Raw genomic sequence first — 27,346 nt, 5'->3', positions numbered from 1 at the left:
CCTACCAGCTCAGAGAGGCATCACAAAGCCACTCACTACTCAATGTCCATTTCATTTCTTGTCGTTTATTAACACAACCATACTGTTTTGAGAGCTCGGCCCATCCCTTAGTAAAAGCGTTCAAAGTGACTGGAACAAGAGGTGAAAAAACGATAAACATTTTCAGCTGAAATTGGTCAGATTATGGATGAGTTGTTTATAAACATCTCGTCTAGAACTGTCAAGAGGTGGAGCTGACATCATTGAAAGATGATAAATTCTGACACAGTGCTCTGAGATTTCACTGCCACTGAATGTAGGTTAATATGGGATTCAATAGGAAATCTGGCTTGTGTATTGCTGCATATTACAGGAAACGAAGGAACTTGTCATTTGTCTGCAAATTGCTAATTGCAGTTTATTGCACATGCAAAAGGTTAATTTGGGTATGTTATCACAGTAATCACATGCACTGCCTCAGATTAAACCATACTCCTACACTAACTGATGAGCTGGCCTGTGGGATTTGGGACATTATTTTGTAATATTATGGCAAATAAGAATTTTGAGTAAATGCTGTAAGAGTGGGCAGCAGTGTCATTAAGTGCAAAAAACCAGAGTTACAAGTAAGTCTGTGGTATGAAATACTTTCCCTTAACCCTTAATTTAATTATTCCCTGAGATGCATGTAATTTATTCTTTGTGATAATTGAAAACAGAAGACTCATCTATTCTAAATGAAAATTATATCCTATTCTTATTATTGTTAATGCTTTGTATTTAGAGGAGTATTTAAAGGGCTGAGATGAATTCATGACCTCTTCATGCTAGGTGCTGTATATATACACACAGTAAGCTCAGTGCCCCAAAGACCTTACACTTTAATTAAATAAAGGTTGGAGGAAGGAAGTTTTATTACTTCTGTCACAAATGGGAAATGATAACAGAGAGAAACTAAAAGGACTGAGAATTACACTCCTCCTGCAACGAGTCCTGTATTTGCCTGTAATATATCCTCCCTTCCTGCTTTTGTTAAGTTGCTGTAAATTGCTAGGTAGATGGTTGGTCTCTCCCCCAGAGATGGAGTTTAATTCTGTGCATGTTTCAAGGTTTTATGGAACGAAAGGCGTTCTGTAGATAGATAACACTTTAATTTAGACCTGATTAAGTTATTCTGAAGCAATATTTAGTGGAGGGAGTAGATTTGTACGAATCTGGTTGCTTGTTGCCATATGAACATACTGCTGCATAGCTGCTGTGCTCCCCGCGGGCTGTGCTCTTGGTGCATGGGGGTTTTAAGGTATACCAGTATAACTTTTTAATTGTTATTATTCCCTCTAGTTTGCTCTTAAATGTCTTCCAAAATAGTAAAAAAGTAATAGTGCTTGAGATGTTGGAGCATTCCACAGGATTCATGGGGCTCTTGGAACACCAGTGCAGGCTTAGTCTCCCAGAAATGGATCATCTTCTCCCCCTGCTCCCTGGAAGTACCATGCTCATTCTGAAATGCATTTTAAGCATTTTTAATTGGAGCGTCTAGCTTTGCATTAAAAATAAAGCCAGCTCTGCCTGGAATCTTGCTTTGGGAAATTTTTCTATAGAGGAACATAAACCTGAAGATAACTTATTTCCCTTTTTCTGCTTGTTCAGTACAGTACAGTGATCTGTTTAAGCAGATAAGGTGGGAAGGGGAAGGAAGAAAAAAATGGACAAATCAGGTGAAGAAACAAAACTAAGAACACGTAAAATCCAAGCACAACCCAACCAGTCTCCTCTTATCTATGCATTTCAGTATTTATGACTCTCACTGTTGGACTCCAACAACACTAATTCCTTACACTGATGTGTCTTTCCCTCATCTCATCTCATCTCATCTCTCATCTGTCTTGCCCCTGTCTGGTAAATCAGTACAGTGATGTTCTGTCTCACAGATTTTAGACTCATTGAATTAAAAATAATTATTTTATTTAATAACAAAGAGTATTATTTTGTTGTTGTAAGTTTTATGGATCCTTGAGCACTTACAAGTGACCTCCTGTTTACCCTATGGAAACCAGCACTGCTGCCTAAGGAAGTAAATCTGTAGAATAAGTGATCTTTTAAATATGAAACTTCAGTTTCCTTAGTTGATGGGACAAGCTCAGCACTTAGGATGGCACATCACCAGTGTGTACCCTTGCTAGAAAACAATCCACTGGAGCTTTGTTATACAACATTCAAACATCGAAGTGACAGTAATTTGCAATAAACACTGCATGTAAACAATTACCTGTGACTTGTTACACTTGTTTGTACAGGCAGCTGGCTAAACAGATCTGGGTGCATTTGTAAACGTCTGTCCCTGTCACACCTGATACTGGAAAACAATTATTATATGATTACTCTGAAAAAGTCAGGGTTTTGTACTGACAGCTGGCAAGGACTGAGTATGGATGCTTATAGAGGCACGGAAAAGAGCCAGAGAAATCAAATGTGATGGTGGTGTTTTTATGACAACGGCGAGGGAACTTTCATGTCTAATCCTCCCATCAAGGGAGGTCTTTGTGACAAGAGTACTTGATAAAAAAAAACCCACTTTTGCTGTTTGAAGGGTCCTGTGGTGTAGAGGTGAAAGCAAGTCATTTGGACATACAAGGTCCAGGGAAGAGGCAGAGGTGATTTATTTTCCAGCGGTTTAGCAAGGCGGTGTAAGGTGCCGGTGACACTAAGCTGGAGCAGCTGTGCGGGAGGCGCTCCCACCCTTCGGGCTCTTTATGAGCGGAAACGCGGGGAGCTGGGACCGAGATGTCCCGGCGCTCCAGCCCGGGAGGCGCTGCCGGGGGCCGCAGGCCGGCCCCGGTTCACGGCTGCGCTCGGCTCACGGCCGTCACCCCGGGCCGGGCAGGGCGGGGCCGCGGCTCCCACCGGCTCAGACCCCGCGCCCGCCGGGGCTGCAGCGTCCCCGGGGCGGGGCGGGGCGGGGGGGGCCGGGAGGCGCCTCCTCCGCCGCGGCAGCACGGGCTCGGGGCCGCGGGGCCGCGGGGCCGGCCCGGGCGGAGCGCGCTGAGGGCCCGCCCCGCCCCGCCCCGCCCCGCCCCGGCCCGGCCCGGCCCGGCCGCGGCCCCGCGCGGGCGCACTGCGCGCGCCGGGGGAGGGAGGGGCGCGCAGGCGCGGGGCGCGCGCCGGGCGGGGCCGCGCGGGAGCCGGCGGGGGGTTCCGCGCGCCCGCGGCCGCCGCCCGCGGGGCCGGTGAAGGGGCGGCGGCGCTGCCGGCGCGGGGCCGGGGCCGGTGCGGGGGCGGTGCCGGGGGCTCTGCGGCGCTGCCGCTCCCGAACCCGACGGCGCACAAAGGAGGGCACCCCCCCCCGCACCCCGAACCAACCCCCCCCGCTGCAAAAACGCACCCCAAGCGCGGCCCTCTCCGCCGGCGCTCAGGTGGGGCTGGCGGCGGGCGCTCGGGTGGCGCGGGGCGGGGAGGGGAGCGGCGGCCGGCGGGCCGGGGCCCGGCATTGTTCGGCAGCCGACAACAAAGAGCGGGGCCGGGCCGGGCCGGGCCGGGCCGGGGGGGCAGCGCCGGCCCCTCCGCGCCGCCCCGGCCAATCGCGGCGCGCGGCGGCGGCGCGCGGTGACAGCGAGCGGCGCTTACGCTGCGGCGCCCGGCGCGGCCCCCGCTCCCCGCCCCGCGCCCGCCCGCCTCTCCAGAGCCGTCTGGCTGCAGCAGAGCCTCAGACAGAGGAGGGGAGAGGAGGAAAAAAAAAACGCTGAGTGAGTGGAGTGGAGCCTGGGAGGGGCTCCTTAAAGAAACGCTGCCGCCGCTTGGCATTGTGGCCGGCGAGGAACTCGAGGGGGGGAAGCCATCGGAGCTCCTCTCGCTTCTCCTCTTCCCACCCCCCCCACCCCACCCCCAGCCGACAAAAAAAAAAAAAAAAGGAAAAAAAAAAAAAAAGCCGACCGAAAAAAACCTCGGGGGGGAGTCGTGGGGGGGGGGGTCCTGAGAACATCTTATAAACCGGATTGCACTGAGAGGAGGAAAAAAAAAAAAGCAAAAAAGATACAAAATATACAAGCAAAAGGCAACAATTCCCCGGTCTCCAGCAGTCGCCCACCCTCCCTTCCCTTCTCTCCTGCTGGCCATCTGCCTTGGGTTCTCCTTTGTGTCTGATCTCTTACTACTGAGCCGAGCGCAGGCGGAGGGTGCACCACACACAGGGACTATGCCCAGCTCGCTTTTTGCAGACATGGAGAGGAACGGGAGCGGCGGCGGCGGCGGTGGTGGTGGTGGTGGCGGGGGAGAGACCCTGGATGACCAAAGAGCCCTTCAGATCGCCCTGGATCAGCTCTCCCTGCTGGGGCTGGACAACGACGAGACGGGCTCCATTTACGACAACGAGCCTCGGAAAAAGAGCGTGAACATGACTGAATGCGTCCCGGTGCCCAGCTCGGAACATGTCGCTGAGATAGTGGGGAGACAAGGTGGGTGCCTGCATGCGAGGGGGTGTGGGGGCGCGGGTCTCCCCTCCGCGCTGCCGGGCGGGCGGCTCAGATGCGACACTGGCCATTCCCAGGAACGCTGCAGCCGTGCGGTGGTGGCCAGTGCCGGCTTCCCCCAGACAAAGAAAGTGCAGCAGCAGACGTGATGTTTCCGAGGAGTGTTATGCATCAGTTTCGAGATGCACTTTCAGCTGCCGGGTTGGGGGAAAAATCACGAAAATAATATAAATCTGTCCTTTCCTCCGGCTGCAAAAGTTAAGATTTGCAAGAGGAAACGGGAGGAAAATGGGAGCCTCGGTGCTTTCCCCCCTCCACCACCCCAAAGTTAGAAATCGTGGATTATTTTTAAGGAAGAGAAATGGAGTGGAGAAGTGGAACAATGGGGTTGGAATAAAGCATCCGCAGTGGGGAATATGGCTCATTCGGTACAGCCTCTGCTTCTCACCTTAAGAACTGATTTTATTTTTCCAAAAGGAAAGTGCTGAGCAGGAATGTGGACTGGCGGGTGTGCTGATTTGTGAGGGCTGCTTGCATTTTATTTTATTTATTTTTTTCTGGCGGTGCAGTTTTCCTGCACGCTTTTTAAATTTTTTTTTTTTTTTTTTTTTTTGTCGCTCTCTTTTTTATTTTTCCCCCTGTGTTCCCGACCCTGTGAACTGCACGTTGGTAGTTTTGGGGCAGTTTGCATGGCAGATGTGCTGGTGGCCACTTGCGATGCCTTTGGGCGTGTGCCAGGGCTGTGGGCTGACATTACTTTACACCGTGACCGAGGCTCCCGGACGAGATGCCAGCGATCACCTGGGGTTGGGGGCAATGTATTTCGGGTGGGTGTGTATTTTTTTTTTTCCCCTCCCTAGGTGCACCCAAACAATGGGTTGTAACCGGTTCTCCCCCACCACCTCCCCTTCCTCCCCCTCCCCTTCGTCCTCCATCTCCGCATCTCGTTCCCAGGTTGTAAAATCAAAGCTCTGCGGGCAAAGACCAACACCTACATCAAGACCCCGGTTCGCGGGGAGGAGCCGCTCTTTGTTGTGACGGGCAGAAAGGAAGATGTGGCCATGGCCCGCAGGGAGATCATCTCTGCGGCCGAGCACTTCTCCATGATCCGAGCCTCGCGGAACAAGAACACAGCCCTGAACGGCACCGTTCCCGGCCCCCCGAACCTGCCCGGCCAAACCACCATCCAGGTGCGGGTGCCTTATCGCGTGGTGGGCTTGGTCGTGGGGCCCAAGGGGGCGACCATCAAGCGCATCCAGCAGCAGACGCACACATACATCGTGACCCCGAGCCGGGACAAGGAGCCGGTCTTTGAGGTGACAGGCATGCCCGAGAACGTGGACCGGGCCCGGGAGGAGATCGAGGCACACATCGCCATGCGCACCGGCGGCATCATCGAGCTGACGGACGAGAACGACTTCCATGCCAACGGCACGGACGTGGGCTTCGAGCTGAACGGCACGGGCAGCCTCTGGAGCAAGCCCACGCCGCCCAGCATCACACCCACCCCGGGCCGCAAGCCCTTCTGCAACTACCGCAACGACAGCTCCAGCTCGCTGGGCAGCGCCTCCACCGACTCCTACTTCGGGGGCGGCACCGGGGGAGGCGGCAGCGCCCGCCTGGCCGACTACAGCCCCCCGAGCCCGGCGCTGAGCTTCTCGCACAACGGCAACAACAACAACAACAGCGCCAACGGCTACGTGTACGGCGGGGGCGGCGGCGACGTCCTCTCCTCCCCGGACTGCTGCTCCGAGCTGCCCTTCGACTCGCCGCCCGGCTTCGACCTGGCGCCCGCCCCGCCGCCCGGGGCCGCCCTCCTCTGGCCGCAGTTCGAGCGCGGCCCCGCCGCGCCGCCCTCGCCCGCGCCCTCGCCCGCCGCCGCCGCCGCCTTCCCGGGCGCCGCGCCCGCCAATGCCAACCTGGCGCTGCTGGTGAGCGGCCCCCGGCGCGGCGCCGCTCCGCCCCCGGCGCGGCTCTCCCCGCCCCTGCACGGCAGCGCGGCCGGCACCGAGCACCCGCTGGCGCGGCGGGTGCGCAGCGACCCCGGCGGGCGGCTGCTGGCCGCCTCCTACCCGCTGTACGCCAACGGGCTGGGCGCCCACCTGCCCGGGCTGCCCTCCGACTCCTCCGCCTCCTCCTCCTCCTCGTCCAGCTCCTCGTCCAGCTCCTCCTGCTCCTCCTCTGGCGTGCGGCGGAAGGGCAGCCGCGACTGCTCGGTGTGCTTCGAGAGCGAGGTGATCGCGGCGCTGGTGCCCTGCGGCCACAACCTCTTCTGCATGGAGTGCGCCAACCGCATCTGCGAGAAGACGGAGCCGCAGTGCCCCGTGTGCCACAGCGCCGTCACCCAGGCCATCCGCATCTTCTCCTGAGCGCCGCGGGGCGGGAGGCCCGGCCCGGGCCGGGCACGAACGGGGGGGGCCGGCGGGGCCGGGGCCGCCGCCCGCCGAGGGATGCGGGCTGCGGCCGAGGGAGGGCTGGGGGGTGGTGTGACAGCGGGTGCATGCTATAAATAATAACGGGCGACTCCATTCTAGTGCTAGGCTAGTTTTTACACTGTACTTTAATACGAAGCTTCCAAAACTCCCCTTTTTTTATAAACAAACAAACAGAAAAAAAAAAAACAGAAAAAAAATTTGAAAGTAGAAGATGCTTATGATGATGACAATGGTGTGTGGACTGTTAGTAAAACGTGCTGGTAGTTCTAGGATGCTTATTACAAAATAATTAAATCTATGGGTGGATACTTTTCTGAATGTTCTTGAAAGGGCAAGAAGTTCCTGTGAAAAACCATGATACTGCAGCTTTATCAGACTTTAAAAAAGAAAAAAGAAAAAAAAAACCAACAAAACTGTAACATATCTCTTATATATATTAAAAACGTTTAAAGGTTTTAAAGATAAATTGCATTAATACAGATTGAAGTATTTTATTCTTTTTTGACTTGAAAAATTATATTTCATATTGCAAAGATGTTTACAAGTATTTTAATTTAAGTTCAGTGAACTTTTTGTAGCTGGGTTAAATCTTTTTTATTTTAGTATGGCCTTATGGCAAAGAACACTGTATTATTTTAATATCACACAATTGTGAACGGAATTACAAACCATAAAATGTGTAATGCTTTGAACAGTATTCTGTTGGGATGGAGATTTTATAGGTTCAGAAAAAATCTTTTAAATCTGCTTCACCCAGCATATTTTCTATTCAGTGATATAAAGCATATTTTATTCTATATTATTACAAAAATGGAAATGTATAAACATATGTCAAAAGGAACTGTTGAAGCTTTCTAACATTTGTATAAATAGAATTCAGTGGAAATTACAAAAATTCTGTTGCACCACTATAGTTTTAGTATTTCTATTTTAATACATTTGTTTACCACTTGTTTATGTATATGTAGGTGACGTTACTTGAGCTTAAATGTACTTTACTGAGCAAAGTTTAAAAACAAAGTATATTTTATTTTATGATAAAGGGCCTTTAACCTCATGGTCAAATACTAATATTATATTTGCTGAGACAAGATTTGAAATTGTATCAAGAGTTTTATTTTTCTGACATTTAAAGTTCTACATAATAAAAGTAAAACTTAAGTAATGGTGCTACTTCATGTTTTTTTAAGTATTTCTATATAAATAAAATAAAATATTACAGAAAAAAAAAGGTACTCTGTGTGGTGATGTGATTTCATGTGCTGAGAGTTTTTCCTGGAATTTTTGTTTCCTGCTTGTATCAGTGAAACATGTTGGGAGTTTAAACTGTGTCATGCTAATGTTTCTGGAACTTGTACAGGCTTCCAGAATAATCCTGCCAGCTGTCATACCTTATAATGTGTTATAAATGAAAAAAAAAAATTGATTTTTTTTTTAATATGTGTTATAGTGCTGGCACTTACCACAGCACAAAATACTATTTTTTAAAATAATCTTTAGTCATGAAAAGTACCTGGGTTTGTGTGAATTGTTACTTTTGGCAGACAAAACATAGGAAATAGGGAACTGAAAAGGAGCTAAAGAGGGAGCAGGTGAGGCTCCGTTGTTGCACCGTGCTGGTGGAGGCTCCTGGCTCCGCCATGCCCAGGGACCTCATCCCAAACTTAGCACTTCTGGAGCGGAGCAAGGGCCGCAGTTGCCTCCTTGACAGTGCTTCTTGGTATTTGGCAGTTGTGGCTGGGGTAGTTGGTGTTGACAAGCTCATTTGAATAAAATATTTATTGCCGTGTACAGTTGGTTTGGCGTTGCTGGTGGCCGCGGTGGCGCTGGGGCGAGGGCGGCTGAGCCGAGCCCACGGACACCGGGCGAGCCCCGCAGGACCTGTGCTGCTCGGTGGAGTCCGTGGGAGCTGTGGCTGTTGGCTGCCGCGTGTTAGAGCAGATTGCAGAAGGTGCTGCACTTCCCTAAGTGTTTCTCTTTGTGAGTGAAAACAACAAAGGGAACGCAGAGTGCGTGGCCTATTTCATATGCTTTACTTTGTGCTTAGCAGTGTATGGGCAGAGCTGCTCAGCTCCGATCTCCTTTATGGACTCCAGAGCTGCTGGTTGGGTGGGAAGGGGGAGGAGGGAGGATGCGGCAGGGGATGATGGGATCTCTTTGTTTGATTTGATTTGATTTTTGCTTCTTTCATTGAACTGTGGTTGTGGTATCATCTGATTTATAGAGCTAAAATTCCTCACTGAGTGTTGAATCTATCTCAGGAATCTTGAAGGTTTTGATGAGGGGCAGAAACCCCCCACCCCAAGGCTGTGGAAAAGAATCCAGAGAGTGGCAGAGAAGATGTGTTTAAATACATAAGCGGTACAGACACTGAAGAAACCTTGGCAAAGTCAGTTACTTTTTTAGAGATGAGGAAGTTTAAGTCCTGGTGTATATTTTCTTGATGATGGGTGTTTAGGAAAAGCTCTCAAGATGCGTCAGTCAATTTCTCATGTCTATGTAAACATCCTGTGGAGTTTTCAGGGAGAAGTTGTGAAAATGACTATAAATAAAAAAGTGAATTTGATCACTTTGCTTGGTTTTCAAGCTTAGTGAAACCAAAAGGTAAATAAGATGAACAAAAAGTGAAAACTTAAGTCTCCTCCTTTACTTCCCTGATTGTACATCTCTTCCCTGAGATTGTACATCTCTTCTTGTGATGTACAATCCTGCTGTGTCCCCGCTGTTGGCAGTGGTGCTGTGGATGGCTGTGAGCAGCCTCTGGAGAACAGCCCCTGGCCAGCAGCTTGGGGAATGCCCTGGCCTGGACTGCCCAGCCTGTCAGTAAATCCAACTGGCCTCGTTGTCCATAGTCATCTTGCAGGACTTGCTGTTTCTTTACCAGGCTGTGGTGGAAACAAAGGCAATGCCCTCTTGGTCCATGGCTCTGGCTGCCTTTCAGCCTCTGCACGCTGTTTCAGGCCCTTTATATGCTCCATGTGCCTGTTGTCTCAAGATGGAAAGATGAGATGTAGTGCCTTAAAAACTGGTTATGTTCACTCCTCTTTGGGAATTATTTTGCTTGCAGAGGGAACCAGTCTAGATTACTCTTGCTTTGTCATCCAATGAGTGCCTTTAGCCCAGCCTTCCAAACGTGATGCCCTGTGGTGGTGGCAGAGCCAAGGGCTCAGCAGCATTCACCCACCTGAGGCACCTCCACTGTCTGGACCCTCCACTGCTGGCAGGGCTGGTGCATCCCCCTCTCTCTGTTGGAGGGTGTTTCAGGGTGTACTGGCACACGTGGTGTCCATCGTGCTGGATCTCATTGCTTGCTGGGTTGCCCTGGTGTGCCCTGAGCCCAGATCTGCTCCCAGTGTGGGCTGTACATCCCCCATCGTCGGCTGGCAGGGACGAGCACACGGGAGCAGGGACAGTGTGGGGAGGAACGTGCAGGCTGCCCATGAGCTCTGCCCCCTGGATTTATGCCGTAGGTCAGTGCCTTGGACTGCAGAGGCCATAAATCAGTGCAGAATTTGTCCCAGGGTCAGGAGCCATATGGTGTGCGGGAGCAGGAGAGGAAGAGGGATGCCCACACCGAAGGAGAATAAAGGCCTGTGTTGGGGGCCGGACTATTTCAAAGCCTGAGAAAGGGGCAAAGTTCAGTTTCTAATTGAGTGCTTTGAAATATATAGATGTATATGGTCAATGTTTATCTTCCAGAACAAAGCTCACTCTGTTTGTCCAGTGTTTGTGTCGCTGCTGGGAGCTGTTCCTGGGGGTGTCCAGCCCAGAGCTCCTCGGTGCTCTGGGGCTGGGGGTGTGGGTGCCCCTGGCACGTGCCATCAACCTGGCCCTGCTGGCCCAGCCCCTGCTTGGAGGCACTGGTGAGGACCTGCACATTTGTGGGAGTTTCCCGGCTTTCCCAACACATTTGTATGGTTCCCAGCGCATGTACACATCATTATCTCAAACCAGGGTACATTTACATATGTAAGAATTATTATAGACAAAGTCCTAAGCTTAATTATTCCTCTGTCCATATCTTGTACTTCACAGAATTTGCATAACAATCAGACATCAAAGCCAGAACACTTTACTGGAAGAAAGGTCTTTCTGCTATATTATTTTAATAAAATAAATTATCATGATCAATTAAACCTAAATTTACTCTTTAGATTTCTTCCTGTGAATCCACTGAAATGAGAGTTAAAAGCAAACTTTAAATTTAGCAATAAGAATCTAACACATTAAGGTATTCAAATTGCTTTTTGTTTGATATTTCTCACTCCTCTCTGCCAACCTCCTCACCCATCTTTTTTCCTCCATTCTCCTTGTCTTGCCATTTTGGAAGTTGAAATGATGCTTTGCTGTCACTGAAGTGAATGTGGATTCTGCTGCTGGAAGGGCACACTGGTGAGTATTGCGTTTAATTGATCTAGAAATAGCAAAAAGGAATATTCACCCTGCCTCTGCTTATTTGTGTTTCCTGTAACTCGAGTTGTCTCTCGAGTAGAGATGATTTAATTAGAGAACAAAGACTATTTTAAATCTAAGGTAGGCAAGGGAGGCTTGTCTGTGAAATCATTTGCATTTCTGGTTTACCTGTTTATGACAGTCTACTGGCAAGCGCCGAAGGGCCCAAGTTTGCAGGTGAATATGTGCTCTGCCCAACGGTGAGTGATGTGGGAAGACACTCCTAACTTCTGTGTTCTCTTGCTTCATACTCAGGAAACATATAGAGTTATATATAAATGTGATAATAAATCTAATACGTACTTGTGTACACAACTGCCTGCATAGAATCATCCAGAGAAATCACCAGTTAGAAAGTCTTTCCCTTTTTAGTGCATTGGTGTTAAGAGAAACTTGCTGTAATCACAGAAAAACTTTTATTGCAGTTTTATTACTTAATAGTAAGGTTTTTAATGAAGCTTTCATAGTAGGATATATGAAATAATTATATCTCATCCAAGTTTTAACTTTGATTAAAAAGCAAAAAGCTTATTCAGTCTTAGTGAGATAGGTTCTATCATGATGTGCTTCTCCTGTGATGAAGCTGTATCAAAACTATCCAGGCACTCGGTGTATGGATTATTCTTTAATGTTATCTGTGCAGGTAGAGCCCTTGCAGCTCTGACTGTGCCCCAGGTATGTACGTGCATACATGTACAATACTGGGGGCACCACAGAGCCCTGATCCTGTAAGATTTGTGCAGTCTTGGGAAATAGCATCTATCATGAGAAATTGAATTTGTGGCCTTAAGGAATATCAGGTGGGGATGTGGCTACAGAAGCCACAAGTATCTGTCCTGGATTGCATTTTTCTGAGTTTAGGGCTCCATGAAATAGTAGGATTTAGTTCCCCTCATAAAGTAAACTGGCAAGTAAGGTTTGTTTGCATATATACACTTATCCAGGGCATACAGGCAGTATTTCTCCCTAATGTGGGTTTTGTGGTTCTTTTTGTTAGAGCATTTTTTTGCCCTGTCATTTGTAACTACTTACAGCTCTCCACTGTTAAGATGATTATTGTTTAAGGAAATTAGTCAGTTAAATACTTTCATATTAAGTGCACCTTATACCTCTGCCATGACAAATGTGATTGATTAGCTGTCTTGAGAAATTTATAACCTTTGATAAGATTGTACCAAGAGAAGTGCTTTGTTAGTTTTCAATGGAGAATGGAAAGAGACTTTTGATGTTCCTCATTACTGGTTTTCTGCTTGTGATGGAGATAAAATACAGTAAAGTGCTTTTTTCTCTTATGTACAAGGGCTCTTCTGCCTTTCATACCTGGTAGAATTGTGTGGTCCACTTTGTATTAGTATGAATGGCAATTGCTTTGTAAATGTGATGGCCATTAATGGGTGAATACCCTATCATCTCTTATTTTGTCCTTTGTCTTTATGTTTTATTCACTTTTACCCTCTACAAAAGAGCTTTAATTTAGACCTCAGACAACAGTAGCAGTGCTCCAGCTCATTATAGATCTAGTGGCAGTTTTATTTCATTTTGGTGTTCTTTATATTTTGATGGGTGTACTAAACAGTAGAAGCCATTTTAATCAAAAGAAAATTTCAATGAGAGCATGACCTGTAAACAGTGGTTTTGTAAGAGTCACAAAAGTTTCTGTTACACATTTGGAAATGATATCCATGATTTAACTGCAAAGGGCAAATAAATCACCTCCCTCTAAGAGTTAGAAAAAGGAGTGTTTTTCAGGATCTTTAATTCTGTTAACTGACTCATTGTATCATCTTGGCTAATTAAATTCACCTTTTCTGTGCTTCAGCATTTCCATCTGTGAATGAACTACTGACACCTACTTGCAGGCAGTATTGTGAAGATTAATGAATTGACATTATTGAAGTATCCTCAGGTGGAAGTCCTGATGTAAGTACAAAGTACTGTTACTGATGCTTCCTAATTAATTAGTCCACAATCCAGCATGTGGAATCACATTGGACTAGAGCAAACAAATGCTGGATTATATTTGCAATCCGTGAGTGCTTTTCCCCCCAGATTTCTGTTTTTAAATATTATTTGAACCATCTTGTTTGGTGAGTGTAAGAATCACCCATCCTCCCATGGCACTTAGAGGTGAGATGGGCTCGACTTAGAAGAAATAGGTGATCCCAGTGATAGATGAATCGTCCTGGCAGGCTTTACTGTGGATACAGAAAGGCAACTTCAGTCTGTGATTTTCTTGCCTCCGCTGGTGTAACATTAGTAACACTTTGAATGCACTCCCCTTTAAAATGGGCATGAAAATGTTAGTGCTACCAGGAACATCCAAGGGGATCCAGAATCCCAGCAGGGGCTGGATGTTCCTGCAGGTGAAGGTGAGTGGGAGGAGTGATATTGTACACCAGGAAATGTCAGAAGGGAATTGATGTTGTGAAATTGTTCGCAATTTATGCAGCTAACAAGGTCCATTCTTATTCCTCATGCCTGTGCTGCTGTTTCCATAAAGATATGGCTACAACTGTGCAGATCTTACACTACATGTTTAAAAATGGAAAATAATAAAAAAAAAGCTGGAAACAGTTGAATTTGTCTGAGCCTTGCTCTAATTAAGTAGTATGAAACATTTACCTAAATTCTTATAATTTTGAGTACATAGTTGACAAAAGAAGTGAATGCAGTTGCTGCCTGTATCGATTTCCAGAGACCGGTCGCATTCCTAAGTGTGTTGATACACTTCTTGTCGGAAATTGAAGTCACAAGTTATTTTTTTGAGTTATTTGTAACTGTTACACAAGTGCAAACAGGGAGGTTTAAAGTTTCACAAACATTTGTGTTTCTTTCTACTTATGCCACCTCTTTAAAAAGAAGAGTCTATCATGTGCAATTATGAAACTGCTTCATGTTTGACACAGTTGAAGGTGTTTTCAGGCCACAAAAATGAAATTTTCTATGACTAATTTAAATTAAAACCCCACTCTGGCAGAACATGTCCTCAATCTTTGGAGTCACATGGTTATTGGAAAGCTCTTCCTTGGCTGTGCAGGAGGTCAGACTTTTAAGGAGAGAGCCTGTGCACAAATGTGCAGCGCTGCTAATGAGAGGAATTTCACACTTCTCCCCTCTGCCTCAAGCTCTGTGTTCATCCTGCTGGCTGCTGCCTCGGAAGCCTTTGGAATTAGATGTTATAATGAGTGCTGGGCCATCACTGGGACGGTGCAGCCACATGCTGGAACTCTAGCTGGGGACATGGCTTCCAGAAGGTAGGGTCACCCACTCTGCAAAAGCAAGTAGTACTTGAAAGTGGGGTCTTCTGTTTGTTTCTGAGAGCATCCCAGCTCTGTGGCTGCCCTTCCTCTCCCCAGTGGTGATTTTTAAGCCAAACAGCCCTTTCATCTTTGCTCTGGCTTAGCAGCAAAGTTGTCTGTTGATAATAGCAGGCTTCACTTCTTCCCCAGCTAACTGGTAGTCAGGCAGCCAAAGAATGGCCTATCCAAAATTAGGATATGCTCAATGCACCATCCGCTGGTGTTGTTCCCATCAGCCTAATTACATGACTTTTGGGTCAGACAATGTCTCATTGTGTGGCCCTTGGCAGCTAGGGGATGCCTAATGCTGCATGAATGTCTAATGTGGAGTTTGATGGCTATGACCGAGGCTGCAGTTCCACACTGGAATTGAAAACATCCGTGTAGTTTCCATAGAAAACCAGGTCAATGGTGCTTCCATATAGGGTTAGCCCCAGGGAAAGCCATTGCTTGCTTGTTGCCTGTACAAATCTGTGCAGGGTGGGCAGTTTATGGTGCATTTCTCTTTCAGGTAAATGACAATTAAGGAGTCAGATTGATTTAGTCTTTAGTGACCTGATTCAGAATCCTAATTTATGGCAAGCACCATCTCTCATCCATTTATCTCTATCTTTTCTTCTATTTTGTTCATTTAAGGACACTTGTGAAGTATCTTATGAATGCTGAAAGCATAATGAAGGTGGCTTTGTACATATTGGTTAAAAAAAAAAAAAATTAATGTTTTTTTTTTGACTGCAAAAATTCTAGGTAGAACTACCCTATCTTTATGCTTCCTGTAAAAACCTGCCTTTTTTACAGGCAAAAGCAAGGTATGAATGTAAAATGCAATTCATTGTAGATGAAGGCTGTAATATGCTTGTTCATTTCAAAGAAGAATGTATAACTAATTACGTTTTAATTGAATCTCTAACGTCAACAGCTGTTTTTAAAGGATCTTTTAAAGCTACATTTATTTTTAGTATTAGATCTTCTTTCTTTGCACACATCTCTCTTCATGCATTATTGCCCTTTAGAAAGTTTTCCTTCTTTTAAAGTATCAGTTAACGCTAGCATACATTAAAGACTAAGCTGGTAAAACTTGGTTTTAAGATGCTTGGTAGGACTTTTCTGTGTCGAGAGGGAAAAAATAAGACACCATCAAAATGGCCTTTGTTCTCTTTTTCTCCCAGAAGTAAGAGGTTCCAGTTGCAGCCCAGAGTGCCAAGGCCAGTTCTCAGCTGCTGGTGGTTTATTTTGGCTGGTTGTTATCAGTTCCTCCTCAAGGCAGCTGCTAAGTACAGTAAATAGCACAACCATCTCTTCAGACCAGAGCTACTCTGATTTAGTCCTTCCTGCTCAATCAACAGCAGCATCTGTGAGTATCCTTTAACTTAGAGGGATTAAAAACCAACTAACTGCTGTTCACATGAAAAAAACTTTGTTAAACTTAGCGTTTCACGTATCAGGCCTTGGTTCTGTTGGTTTCCTGGGTCATGAGTTGAAGTTAAACCCACCCTCCAACACCTCTCTCTGCTCTCACCAGAGGGGTTGGTTCATGTCCCAGTGGGTTTGCAGGAAACCTGTGTCTGGCTGGTGAGGAGCAGCTCTTTTCCTACCATGCTGGGATTCCTGCAGCTATGGAATTTACTCAGATAGAAGATATCCTCCTCTGCCTCTCCATCATCTTTCCTCTGGAGAACTGGATGGTTTTGTATAGTTCAGAGTCTTAAGCACTCCAGAAATGGAGGGAATTATCTGAGAGATGTTCTCTGTATTGCTGTGCAGGAATGGCTGTGTAGCTACTATAAGTTTATTGTTGTCTGTATAATTCCACAAATTCTGCTCTATTTTTCTGTAAACATCAAAGCCTAGTAATCATGAGAGCCCTGTGTTGGTTTTGGAAGGTAGTTTCATTAGAGATTGGAATGGCAGTTTGGTTGCTAAAATTTCATAAGCAATAAATAAAAATTCATTATCTCTTGCAGAAAAGTAGGCAGTAGGCTCAGAAAGACTTGACATCTGAGGCTAGGATAGTAATGGATGTAGTGGCAGTAAAATAATTGCAAATCAGAAAAAACAGTGAATCTTCTAGTTAACACCTGCAAATGCATGGTGATTGTGCTTTCACCAATAAATGGAGATTTGTGAGACCTGTGATTTGCAAGAGAAGAGTTGACCCCTTGTATTTTTGTGTTAAATCTCTCTTCTCTCCTTATAAGTGCTCTGCTTCTAATTTTGATTATGTTAGGCAAGTGTAAATCACAGTTAACACTGGTGATATTGCTGTAATTGCAAATATCTGGATTCAATGAATTTAAGAGAAAATCAGACCAGTTTGGTCAGATTCTTTGGAGGGGGAATCTCTGAAATCAGAGTAAATTTGTGAGCATGATAGGAGCTATCCCTATCCTGATGCTGCTGTAAATGAGAGCTAAATCTGACCAGCTTAGCACCACAGCTTAAATAGGATTTTTAATGAAGCATGCAACAGCTCTTACAGATGAGCTTTTCTTTTGTTTCAATAGTGTAAAGCAGACAGAAATACTAAGATGTGTGGTGTTCCTTCAGGACTCCAATGTCCACTTCTGGTGGATGGGTCAGCCATTCCTGGAGCAGCTCAAACCATTTTAATGCACTGGTGGTGCAAATGAGACTAAAAAGGATCCTTGGGGAGTTTGATTCAGCTCTTAGACAGTCTTGGCTTGATGTATTAGGGTGCTGTGAAGATAAGTTAACTGCCATTAAAACATGTTTAAAATTCTGGACTGGAGAGCTCAATAGAAATGTGAAGCATCTTGTGTTAGATGCTGTGGAATTAGCACCATGGTTTATCCTAGCATTCAGCAATAATTTCTCTGTGCTGGGGCAGAAAAACAGATCCAGTAAGAAATGTGCCACAGCTGGGCTGATGGAGGCTGCAGTGAAACAGCATTTTGATTTGTTATGTTCTCAGAACTTTGCTTAATGTGTTACTATTTCTTCTTGTTAGAACTGATTGAATCACATAAAACTGAATTCCAGGAGCTGAATAGCTGCATGGCTTTGTACTGGGAGACATACCCATCACTCCAGGACTGCTTTTGTGGTGTCAACAGCCTGTGCTGAATACCAGCAGCACCCAGGGATGTTCTTCTGTACAGCTGGGAAAATGCACAACACTTTGTGCAAAATAAACACGTCTTGTGTGCCGAGTTGTTGAAAAGTTGTGTAACTTGACTGGTGTCATTTTCAGTAATATTTACCAGTGGACTCTATATACTGACTCTCATACCTACTGTCATGTTGGATTACCATTTCTATCAGATAATGCAGTTTTTATTTGTTTGTGTGTGTGTGTTTTCATAGGTAACACTTGTTTAGCTCCTGCATGGCATTTTATCTCTCTTGCCTTTCACCTCTCAGCTCAGGGTTGTGTGCAGATGAGCTGCAGCAGATGGGCTGTGCAAAGAGACAGTGAGGATTTGCCCAGCTGCACTGAAACTCTTGGAGTACCAGAAGTCACCCCAAGCTACCTGAACCAAGACATGCTTTCTCTCTGACCTCAGTGGATCCAGGGTTTTCCTGCCATGTACATTTGCTGCCTGGACAGCAAGGAATGTTTTGTTGCCTGTGTGCTCACACACATGAGGATACATGGAGCAGGTATGTTGTGTGTGGCTGGGAATGCAGGCAACACGTGTTGCCTCTGTCAGAAACATGCTTTTCCTGCTCTGAGGACTATTCAGGTTATCTGTGTATAATATCATGAGCTGGAAGAGAAAGGGGATTTGTGCCCTTTGAATAAACTCCTCCAGTTTGTCTTCTGTCTTTTTAATGTGATACCACTATTTACATTTTTTTTATTCATCTTTTTCCCCTACCCTCGTCTTGCTCCAATCTTTCGGGCAGTTAGAGTTTGGCTTTGAGCTTGCTGGGGGTTGCAGCTTTTAATTTCAATGTGTTACTGGATTTTTTTTTGGCTCTGGAGCAGAAGCCAGGCTGTCTCACAATTGCTCCTCTTTGCATTAGACACTGCCAGCTTAATAAGTGCACTGATGTACTTATTAAAAGCTTGGTTATTTATTAATTTCCTCTATACTATCTCTAGGTATACACCTGGACTTGGAAATGGTCAGTCATGTTTTTTTCATGTTGCCTTGCTCTTTCTATTCTCTTATATCAGCATGGAAAACCATGGTGTTGGTACTGGAAACCACTGTTTCCAACCCGTTTATCTGTATGAGTTGTCTTCCTGGATTATCTTCTCTGCTTTTACAGTGAAAACCTTGAGGATTCCACAGACTTTCTTCTTTTCCTTCCTGACTCACAAAGATATAGCAAAATTTTCCCAGACCTGGCAAGCAGCTACCTGAGTGTGTTGAGCACTTGCAGGCACAAAGTGAGAAGTGAGAGTCAGGGAAGAGAACTGGGTGGAATAAAACTTTTGAATCCAGACCTTCCAGTCACACAGTGAGATGTGTTTTATTTCAGAGAAGTGAGCATTTGCAATCACCTGAATAATTTGCTGGTACCTATTTAAACAGGTGTTGCTAAACCTCCTAAATTCAAATAGTTTAATTTTGAGGGAAAAGCTACTGGTACAAACCAGTCTGGAGCCACTCTTCTGCATGCAAATGGGAGAAGGGAAGGCTTGTTTAGAAGTACTAATGTAACAGACAGAGGGAAAGGGGGGAAAGGGAAGAAAGGCTGGAAAAGCCAAGTGTTGGGTAGAAAGCCTTCCTTAGAGAATTCATATCATTGTAGTGACTGCACTGAGGACCACCAGCACTGCCCTCTAAAAGTTGCTTTGTTTTTGGAAATGAATGGGAAATCCTCTATCAGATCAGTTGGTGCTTTAGATGGCACAAAACTAGGCACTATCCATGCTGTAAATTTAATTTGCCTTTTTTTAGCATAAAATTTGATTAGACTCCAGGAAATTCCTTAGAATTTCAAGAGAAGGGATGTGATGCACTGCTGGGGCATGGCCAAGGTGCATTTTCACAGGTGCTCTGATCATTAATGAGGTGCTGTTCATGATACAGGTTATCACCTGGTGAGATAAATGTGATCTGAATCAAGAGGCAGTGCAATCACATTTCTGTCAAATTAGCCCAGATGAATGATGCAAAGTTTATGCAGCTTTATGTTTTCAGATCAGTTTTATGCCTGCTGTGGGAGGACAGCTGACAGTGAGCCAGGCAAGGTTAGCAGCTGATTTGGTGTAAAGTCTTCCAGTACAGAGTCACCCCAATAAAATTTTTTAAATAAGTTAGCAAAGGCAAAGTGCATTTGCATTGGCTCACTGCTCTCCATCCAGGTTACAACGTTGTGTAATACCACAAAAGTAGATTTAGCTTCTCTTTAGGTCACCAGCACATCTCCCTGAGGTACAATTTTCTAGACCTAAGCAAGGGCTTAGGTGACCCCAGGCTGAGCTGAGCACATCGAGGGGCAGCCTGGCAGGTACCATAAATACATGTGTGTGCAGAGCCTCATATTGCATCCTAACAGTGATGCTTTTTTAGTGGACTTCATGCAAGTTGTAATTCTGAAAAGCTACCTGCAGATGTTTCCTGCAGGTACATCAAGCTGGAGAAGAATGAGCTCCCCTGAAATGGCAGATTAAATCTGAGTTTCAATGTTTCAAACCAGTATCAATGCTGGTTGCATTCCCTGGAGCCAGCTGTTAAAATCTCTGCTGATTTCCAAATGGGTGTTAAAGGCTTCCTCTACCCAGCTCCATCTTCCCTCTGTGCCTCCTCCAAGAAAGCTGTGGCTCCAAAAGGGGCCCACAGTTGAGGGATTGGATATCCCATGTGGGATCACTGAGCCCAGCGTGTTATTCTTTATTCTCTCAAAGATTGAAAGTCATTAAAAGTAAAGATGATGGATAAGTGGTGTTTAATCGAGAGCTGTCGTTAAGTGGGTTCAATTGTGAAGTGGCAAAGGGTTAGAGAGGCTAATTTCCTTGTTATAAATGGGTCCACTTAAATTTCATCACTGGAAAGGGTAATCCAGGTTTTGTGGAATAAGGAAATATCACTGCTAAAAAAGCAGACCATTATTTTTCAGTGGTTTTCCCCAATTTTAATATTTCTGTCAGGAGGGGTCTGTCTCCTTTATGCGTGAAAGACAATTTGAAACAAATAGAGAACCTGTAAATATTGGTACAGCATTTTAACCTCTCTGGGTGTGGCTCTGGTGCCAGGTTTGTCTGTGGCTTCTCCCCTCAGTGCTCTGTCAGGATCTGACAGGAGCATGAGCTGCTGTGATCACCCAGTGCTGCACCAGTGCTTGGTGGGCTCCTCAGAGAAAGGGGCTGTTCTGGAATTGCACCTGAGGTACTTCCCATGGTGTTCATGCTCATTACTGATAGGGGTAACTGAAGAGGCTTCACAAGCTTCTGTTGTGCAGCTTTGGTCAAATAGTTCCCTACGTCATTGGGTTAAAAGATGTTTAACACAAGGTTTGGGGCATCACCCCCTGCAAAAAAAAATAATAAAAAAAAGGAGCAACTGCAAGAGAAATTTCTCCCTACAGTTTCTCCTAGGAAAGCTTACCCAGATGTGTTTTTGTCACATGGCTGCTCTAGTTCAAACCTGTAGAGGAAAAGGGGAAATCGTGGCCATGGACACGTGGACACACCTGCTTGGAGGTGCCAGTCTTTTCTCTTGGTTAGGTGAGAGCTGGGGGGGACTCCTGGTGACTCCTTTCTCTTGCTTTCCTCATCTTCATGTTACAAAAACAACTGCAGACATTGTTAGAGCAGATCTCAGCCATGTGTTTTCTCAGTTCAGGGTGGTATTGGCTTCCAAATTGTCTTTTTTTTCCCAGAACATACAGTGATCACTGATGACAATAACTGAGCTTTATGGAAGACAGCTCCTTCCAGCTGTCAGCTGAGGAGTACCTTGTTCCAATGGAGCTGTTCTGCCTGTTCTTCAGAGTCTACATGGCATCAGTGAAGTTTTCAGCCATGCTGGATGAAAATGGATTCTGTAAGAACAAAATAGGCTCACCTATTAGTCTATAGATAAGCTGATGTTTAAACCTCATTTGAAGTGAAAGGAAATCATCCAAATAAGATATTTGAATTGATTCAGTTGTGTTTTCATTTTCTTTGCGATAAATGTAACTTTCCCTCTCTGGAGAATGCCTGTCCCTCCTCCCATTGCAGTGAGGCAGCACTGGCATCTGTGCAAACCTCCTTGCTCGGGTTTCCCACTGGGAGTTTTCCACCCTTGCTGCCCACACTGGCTCTCTAGAAACCACCTTTCTTTCAAAATCCCTCAATTAACTGTGAATGGTGCCAGGAAAGAGGCTGACCCCGTTATACTTTCTCTGTGCCAGACCTGGTTGCTGGCGGAAGAACTCTCCATATGTTCAGCTTTTGCCATTTTTCCTGTTCCTCCCAGATAAGCTGACTGACCTGGGAGTCCACTTGGCCCTGGCACAACTGAAGCTGTACATAATCACACGAGGAAAGTAGAAGTGAAAAGGCAGTAGCAGTGTGGTTTCTGGGCCAGGCATTAATTGGGCTGTGGCAGAGCTGATTTCAGCTCCCAGATCTGCTGCAGGCATGGTCTGTAATTTTAGGAGGGTCACTTAATGCCCCCGAGTCTGCCTTCCTGCTCTGGCCAAGCAGAGGGAGCAGTGCTCCTGCTCGGTCCCACAGCTTTCTGCCATCCATCCTTTGGGGCCGGGCTGCTCTTTGTGGAAGGGCTGCCCAGCATGATGGGGATCTGATCTTGCTTGAGGTCTGTGCAGTCTCCAGCAATAGTAACACAGACAATCAGTTAACTGACTCAGAAACAAGTACTCAAACAATATGCCTGTGAGCTTTCTCTCTTCATTGGATTTTATTATTTTATGTTCTTTGTTTGATTCACTCTATACCTCTAGGAACATTTATTTAGCTTATTTATGACATTATGGTTTTCTTTGAAAACCAGGGCATAGTTCTGAGTAGTCAGATGGATAATGCCTTTATTCATGTTGTTTCTCAGGTGATAATTTTAGCCTTTGCAAATACCTACTTTGGGCACTGAATGTATTAAAATTCTTGCAGTAATCTTCCCTCTCTCAGATAGGATGGAATGATGGAATAACCTTCTTCTGCTGGCTGGATTTGGACCCTCTGCTCAGGCTGTGACAGCCACGTTATTCCACACTCAGTGCCACTGTGATTGCCAGACTTCCAGCATGAGTAAGAGAACCTGGTTAATAGCAATTGTATGCACTTTATTTTTCCCTTTCAGAGGTTATATCTGGTTACTGTGTGACTGGAACAATGAGACTAACCTCAGTTTTACTGTAACAAAGCAGCTATGAGCTTTCTGGGTAAAGTATATTTTGACTGACATACAAGTAGCTGTAGCTTTGCTGCACAATGGAGAAAATGACTTCATTTAACAGCTTTCTGTGCCAAGAAAGAAATAAACCAGTTCTGAGAATGTTGAAGATTTTTTCCTGTTTTAATTTTAAACCTAAAAGAAAAAGCTGTTGCCATATAAGTCCAACTCAATGGAATGTATAAATCTTTAAAAAGGTTTCATAAAGAAATAATGATTTTAGTATATGTACCAAATGAGATTAAAGAGCTACATTTGGTTCTAATACAGAGTTTCACATTCAAAAGGACCATCAGTTTCCTGTTTAAAATCTACTTATATTGAGCTGAATGGAGTTCAAACATAATGCCATTGTATTTCAGACATTTATCTTAATTTAAAACAGCTGAAAAGCATTAATAACAGAGCAAGGAGATGCAGAGGTATAGGTGTTCCTCCCTCCCTTTTCTGCTTTTTAAAATAATGAGCTTAGATGTAACATGGCCCTGCTCCTGCTGTTCTGCCAGTCTGCAGAGCACAAGGAGCAGGGTGCCAGCCCCCTGAAACCATAACAGGAACATTCCTTTGGAAGGGCTGAAGCACATGAGGGAATCTTCCTTCACCAAGCATCCCTTTCCAAACAGGGTGGGTCAAACAACAATTCACTGGAGCAGTTTTTACCTGAGAATCTTCAGGAGGCATTTGCAGTACAGGCAAAGCAAGCTAGAACTCACCAGCCTGAGCTGTCCCCCCTTGTGTCTTTGCTCCCAGTCCCCTCCTTCCCTTTGAAAATCCTCCCTCTGCCATGACCACCTTTAAGCATATAACATGGCAAATCATGCCACTGTGCATTTTACATGCCCTCTGTATGAATTTCATCTTACCTGCTATAATTCCACACAGGATTGCTAATTTTGTGCCAGTCGGGTTGTTCAGAATTGTTCAACATCTTGGAGCTCTGGATCATTGTCAATAAAAATCAAAGCTGATTTCTGTTTTCCTACTTGGTGTTGTTTCCCAGGAGGAGATGGTGAGTGAATAAAATGAATGGTAAGGGCATGAGAGGTCAGTTTTAGCACACCTATTTGAAAAATGCTAATGGGGCTGGGTCAGTCTTGTTTCAGGTGCTGTACAAGGACAGAGAGGAGCCAAGTGCTGCCTCTGAAGGTCTGTAACATAAGTAAGCTTTACAATAATTTTCCAGTGAGTTTTCACACTAGAATAAATTACCTTGAAACCCCTTCAGAATGATAAAGGAATCATCCAGTTTGATGTTCCACTTTAGTGGGAACACCTTTTCCCCAAAGATGGCTGATATCCCACCAATCAACGTATCTGTCTAGTGGAATAATGTGAGAATGTAGTTTTTATTATCAGGCTCTTCCCAGGGAGCCTGGGCTACTTTGTAGTGCTATATTCTTTGCAGTTCTCAGAATCATGTGCATTAAAGGTTGCTTAACAGCTGGTGAGTCACACAGCTTGTTCTTTGAGCTCGAATGCTCCATTAGGGCACATCCACTAGAGGTATTTTAACCTTTGAAAAAATCAATACAAGTGGCTTCAGCATTCTAGGTTTTAAGGAAAAAAAAAAAGCAAAACAAACCAACAAAACAGAAGATTCTAAATAACAACAAACAGCTTGCATGATGTTTAATAAATTAATCTCTCTCAGTGGATGTGTCTTAGGGGTGTAGCATTTGCTAGAGAGCAGCACAATTCTTGTCTAAAAAGTCACTGTGCTTGGGCATCAGAGAAAGCTGAGTCTGAAGGGAGTAAAATGTCTTCTGAGTTATAAAAATCTTTAGTTCATTTTCTCAACATTGCAATGGGGGACAGAGAAGGCACTTGGAAGTGTACTCCCTAATTTCACAGGGGAGTTGGTCTTTTTCTTAAACCATGAACTGTGTTTACTGCAGATAATTGCAAATATGGCTTATGTATAGCAATCCACAGTGCTTGACTAAGTAGTCAGAATGAAAGAGGAATTCTGTGGGCAGTGTGTATTTCCCTCGTGTTTAAATGTACCTGATGTTAAACGAGTTAAACCAGTCCTGCTTTAGCCAAACTTCTTGAGGAAATGAAGTAAATGCTCCCACTTCCCTGGTCAGTGCTGGGGCTTCTCCTCTGTGATATAACTTGGTGGAGAAACATTGATTTGAATCAGATTTGACTGTGAGATGAAGGGCTGAAGGATATTGCAGTCCTCCAGATTTCATAAGGAGAAGCAGACCAGCAGAGGGAAAACAAATCAGTGCTTCCTTTAGGGAACACACAGCAGAGTTTGTTCAGTTGATTATTAGACACCTGAGGATCCAACACTTTGCCATGCACACACATGGCACAACTGAACAAAAACAAGATTTCTGAAGTGGTGCCTGTGGAATGAATCCTTTGCATAAAAGGGCAGTGGTTTGATTATTCTCTTACGGTCTAACCTTGGTGATTTTATTTCTCATTATGTCCTCTTGGGATAAATAACCTGGCTGTATAATCACCAGCCTCCTCTCGGAACTCCTGCATTGCCTCTGCTTTGGGCTCTTTGGCATCGATTTTATCCTCGGTATGAGGTGGAGAAGTCTCCCTGTGCATCCCACCCCCGAGCCAGCCAGGCTGGGATGTGGGCACAGCTCTTCTGCTTGCGTGTGGCTGAGGATGGGTTGGTGGCAGGGCTGGCTGGGAGCAGCTCAGGGTCACCACCCCTGCTGTGGGCAGGGTGCAGCCCAGCAGGGAAACCCGAGCCACGCCAGGCTGGCTTTGGGATCCGGCCACAGCCTCTGGGTGTGGGCTAAGCCAGTGACAAACCCAGACCGTGCCAAGCTGCTCCTTTCCAGGCTGTGGGCCCAGGGTCCCAGGTCTCAGGCCCAGCAGGGATGGCCTCTCCCTGCTGGGAGCAGAGCCCGGGCTGCGGCAGGGAGAGCCTTTTGGCTCTGCTGGAGAAGGGCTGTGGATGGGGCAGAGCACGGGGAGAGGAGAATGTTCTGGTGCTTCATGCCACCAGCGTGTCAGAAGAGTTAATGGCAGATGTGGTTGTGAAAATGTTCTGTATTTTTAGACAACCTTTAATTAAGACACTCTGTATGTAGCAGCGACCAAATAATATGCTGCCACTTGAAAGCTGTCAGGAGGGAAAAAGTGTACAAAGCTTCCTGATGCAGCCCTCTTTATTTTTATCTGAAAGAGAATTAGGAAACCTTTCCAGTAACAATAACTGTCCTTTCACATGAAATAATTTATTTAATGCACACTGTAAATACTTTGGGCATCTATATGGATTTATACTTAACCCCTTTCGCTTCACATTGTTTAATCTAGCCTCATATTAAAAAGATTACATCTGAAAGCTGAATGGGTTTTGTGATCCCAGCCTTTTCTTCTGAGACTAATGTTTTATATAATTATTTTGATACAGCAGATTTTTTTTCATCCTTTTGTTAACCTTTGTGAGGGGTGAATAGGCCTTTCAGGGATTTCATTTGGATTAAATGAAGAGAAAAGAAATGTGCAGGGTACAATTCTATTTCAAACTTAAAAATGCCTTCATTAATAGCATATTTATTTGCCTATAGGGTTAGAAAGATGTAAGATGATAGAGGATTCTCTAACAGAGCACTAGTTCTTGCTTTGATATTAGAGATAAAGTTTGTTACATAAAAACTAGCTTTGATAAAAAGCAGTGAGGTTTCAGTAAATCAAGATATAAGAAATCTGAAAAAAAACTTTATAAACATCATTTTGACATTCCTAGAATTTTGATACCCATCACTGTTGGGATAATCCCACTGTAAGCAGTAATTAGATTATTATTTAGCCAAGATATTGCGCACACTTACAGAGTTAAATTGGTTAATATATGTAAACTGCTCCCAGCCTGCCTCCCAAGCTCTGCAGAAGGATGACCAAAACCCACTCAGGCTGGGAGTGGAAGACAGTCTTAAAAATTGCAACAACAATAAATCTTTGTGCAGGTGGATGTTCATTTACAGACTTGCTCTGTCACCTGTGGAATTGCAAAAGCTCCACAAGGCAGAATCAGGCCCAATTTTGCTTCTGCAGGGCAGCTTATGTTCAGCTGGAAGTGCACCCGAGTGGAAATGCTGGCAGGTGTGCTTATTTGCTGCCTTTTCAATTCAGTTTCAGCGTGTCTCCTTCATTCTTGTGTTTTGTTAATTTTATTGTCGGTAGATGCTTTGATATGCTAATGTGCAAGGAGAATTTGCCAGCAGTTGCACAGAGGGAGGCAATGCCTAAGCCTGGAAGGCTGATCTGGATGTTCCTGCAAGTCCACATTATTCCACATCACAGCTAGCAGATGCCATCCTGCTCTCTGCTGTCTACCTGTCCCCAAGTCACGGCTGCCTTCTGTAACACCCTCTTCCTTACTGAAATTATGCAAAGCATCTAGATAACACCATTACTATATATTC

The 27,346-nt window shown here is 45.4% G+C and overlaps 1 protein-coding gene and 3 long non-coding RNA genes across 5 annotated transcripts; 3 read left to right on the top strand and 1 right to left on the bottom strand.

Moving 5' to 3' along the window:
- Nucleotides 1-840: 840 nt before the first annotated feature.
- LOC137481863 (uncharacterized) lies at nt 841-2,522 on the bottom strand. The gene is made up of 2 exons (XR_011003734.1): nt 2,249-2,522; nt 841-1,643 (listed from the first exon to the last, which is right to left on the bottom strand). It is a non-coding gene; the product is annotated as an uncharacterized lncRNA (long non-coding RNA).
- Nucleotides 2,523-3,246: 724 nt separating this feature from the next.
- MEX3B (mex-3 RNA binding family member B) lies at nt 3,247-8,045 on the top strand. 2 transcript variants are annotated; one of them, XM_068203798.1, is made up of 3 exons: nt 3,247-3,392; nt 4,194-4,430; nt 5,400-8,045. In XM_068203798.1, the coding sequence occupies exons 2-3, from the start codon at nt 4,196-4,198 to the stop codon at nt 6,812-6,814; spliced, it is 1,650 nt and encodes a 549-aa protein (XP_068059899.1). In that variant the 5' UTR covers nt 3,247-3,392; nt 4,194-4,195; the 3' UTR covers nt 6,815-8,045. The 2 variants fall into 2 exon arrangements, with proteins under 2 accessions (XP_068059899.1, XP_068059898.1); XM_068203797.1 differs by lacking the exon at nt 3,247-3,392 and having other exon boundaries at nt 3,447-4,430.
- Nucleotides 8,046-10,086: 2,041 nt separating this feature from the next.
- LOC137481574 (uncharacterized) lies at nt 10,087-15,936 on the top strand. Its single transcript, XR_011003554.1, has 3 exons — nt 10,087-11,272; nt 13,152-13,252; nt 15,801-15,936. It is a non-coding gene; the product is annotated as an uncharacterized lncRNA (long non-coding RNA).
- Nucleotides 15,937-16,344: 408 nt separating this feature from the next.
- LOC137481861 (uncharacterized) lies at nt 16,345-23,052 on the top strand. The gene is made up of 2 exons (XR_011003733.1): nt 16,345-18,252; nt 21,427-23,052. It is a non-coding gene; the product is annotated as an uncharacterized lncRNA (long non-coding RNA).
- The last annotated feature ends 4,294 nt before the right edge of the window (nt 23,053-27,346 follow it).

This window comes from Anomalospiza imberbis, chromosome 13, assembly GCF_031753505.1.
Source record: "Anomalospiza imberbis isolate Cuckoo-Finch-1a 21T00152 chromosome 13, ASM3175350v1, whole genome shotgun sequence".
Lineage (NCBI taxonomy): Eukaryota > Metazoa > Chordata > Aves > Passeriformes > Viduidae > Anomalospiza > Anomalospiza imberbis.
Note: the sequence above shows the minus strand (reverse complement) of the source record. Positions and strands in the feature narration are given on the sequence as shown.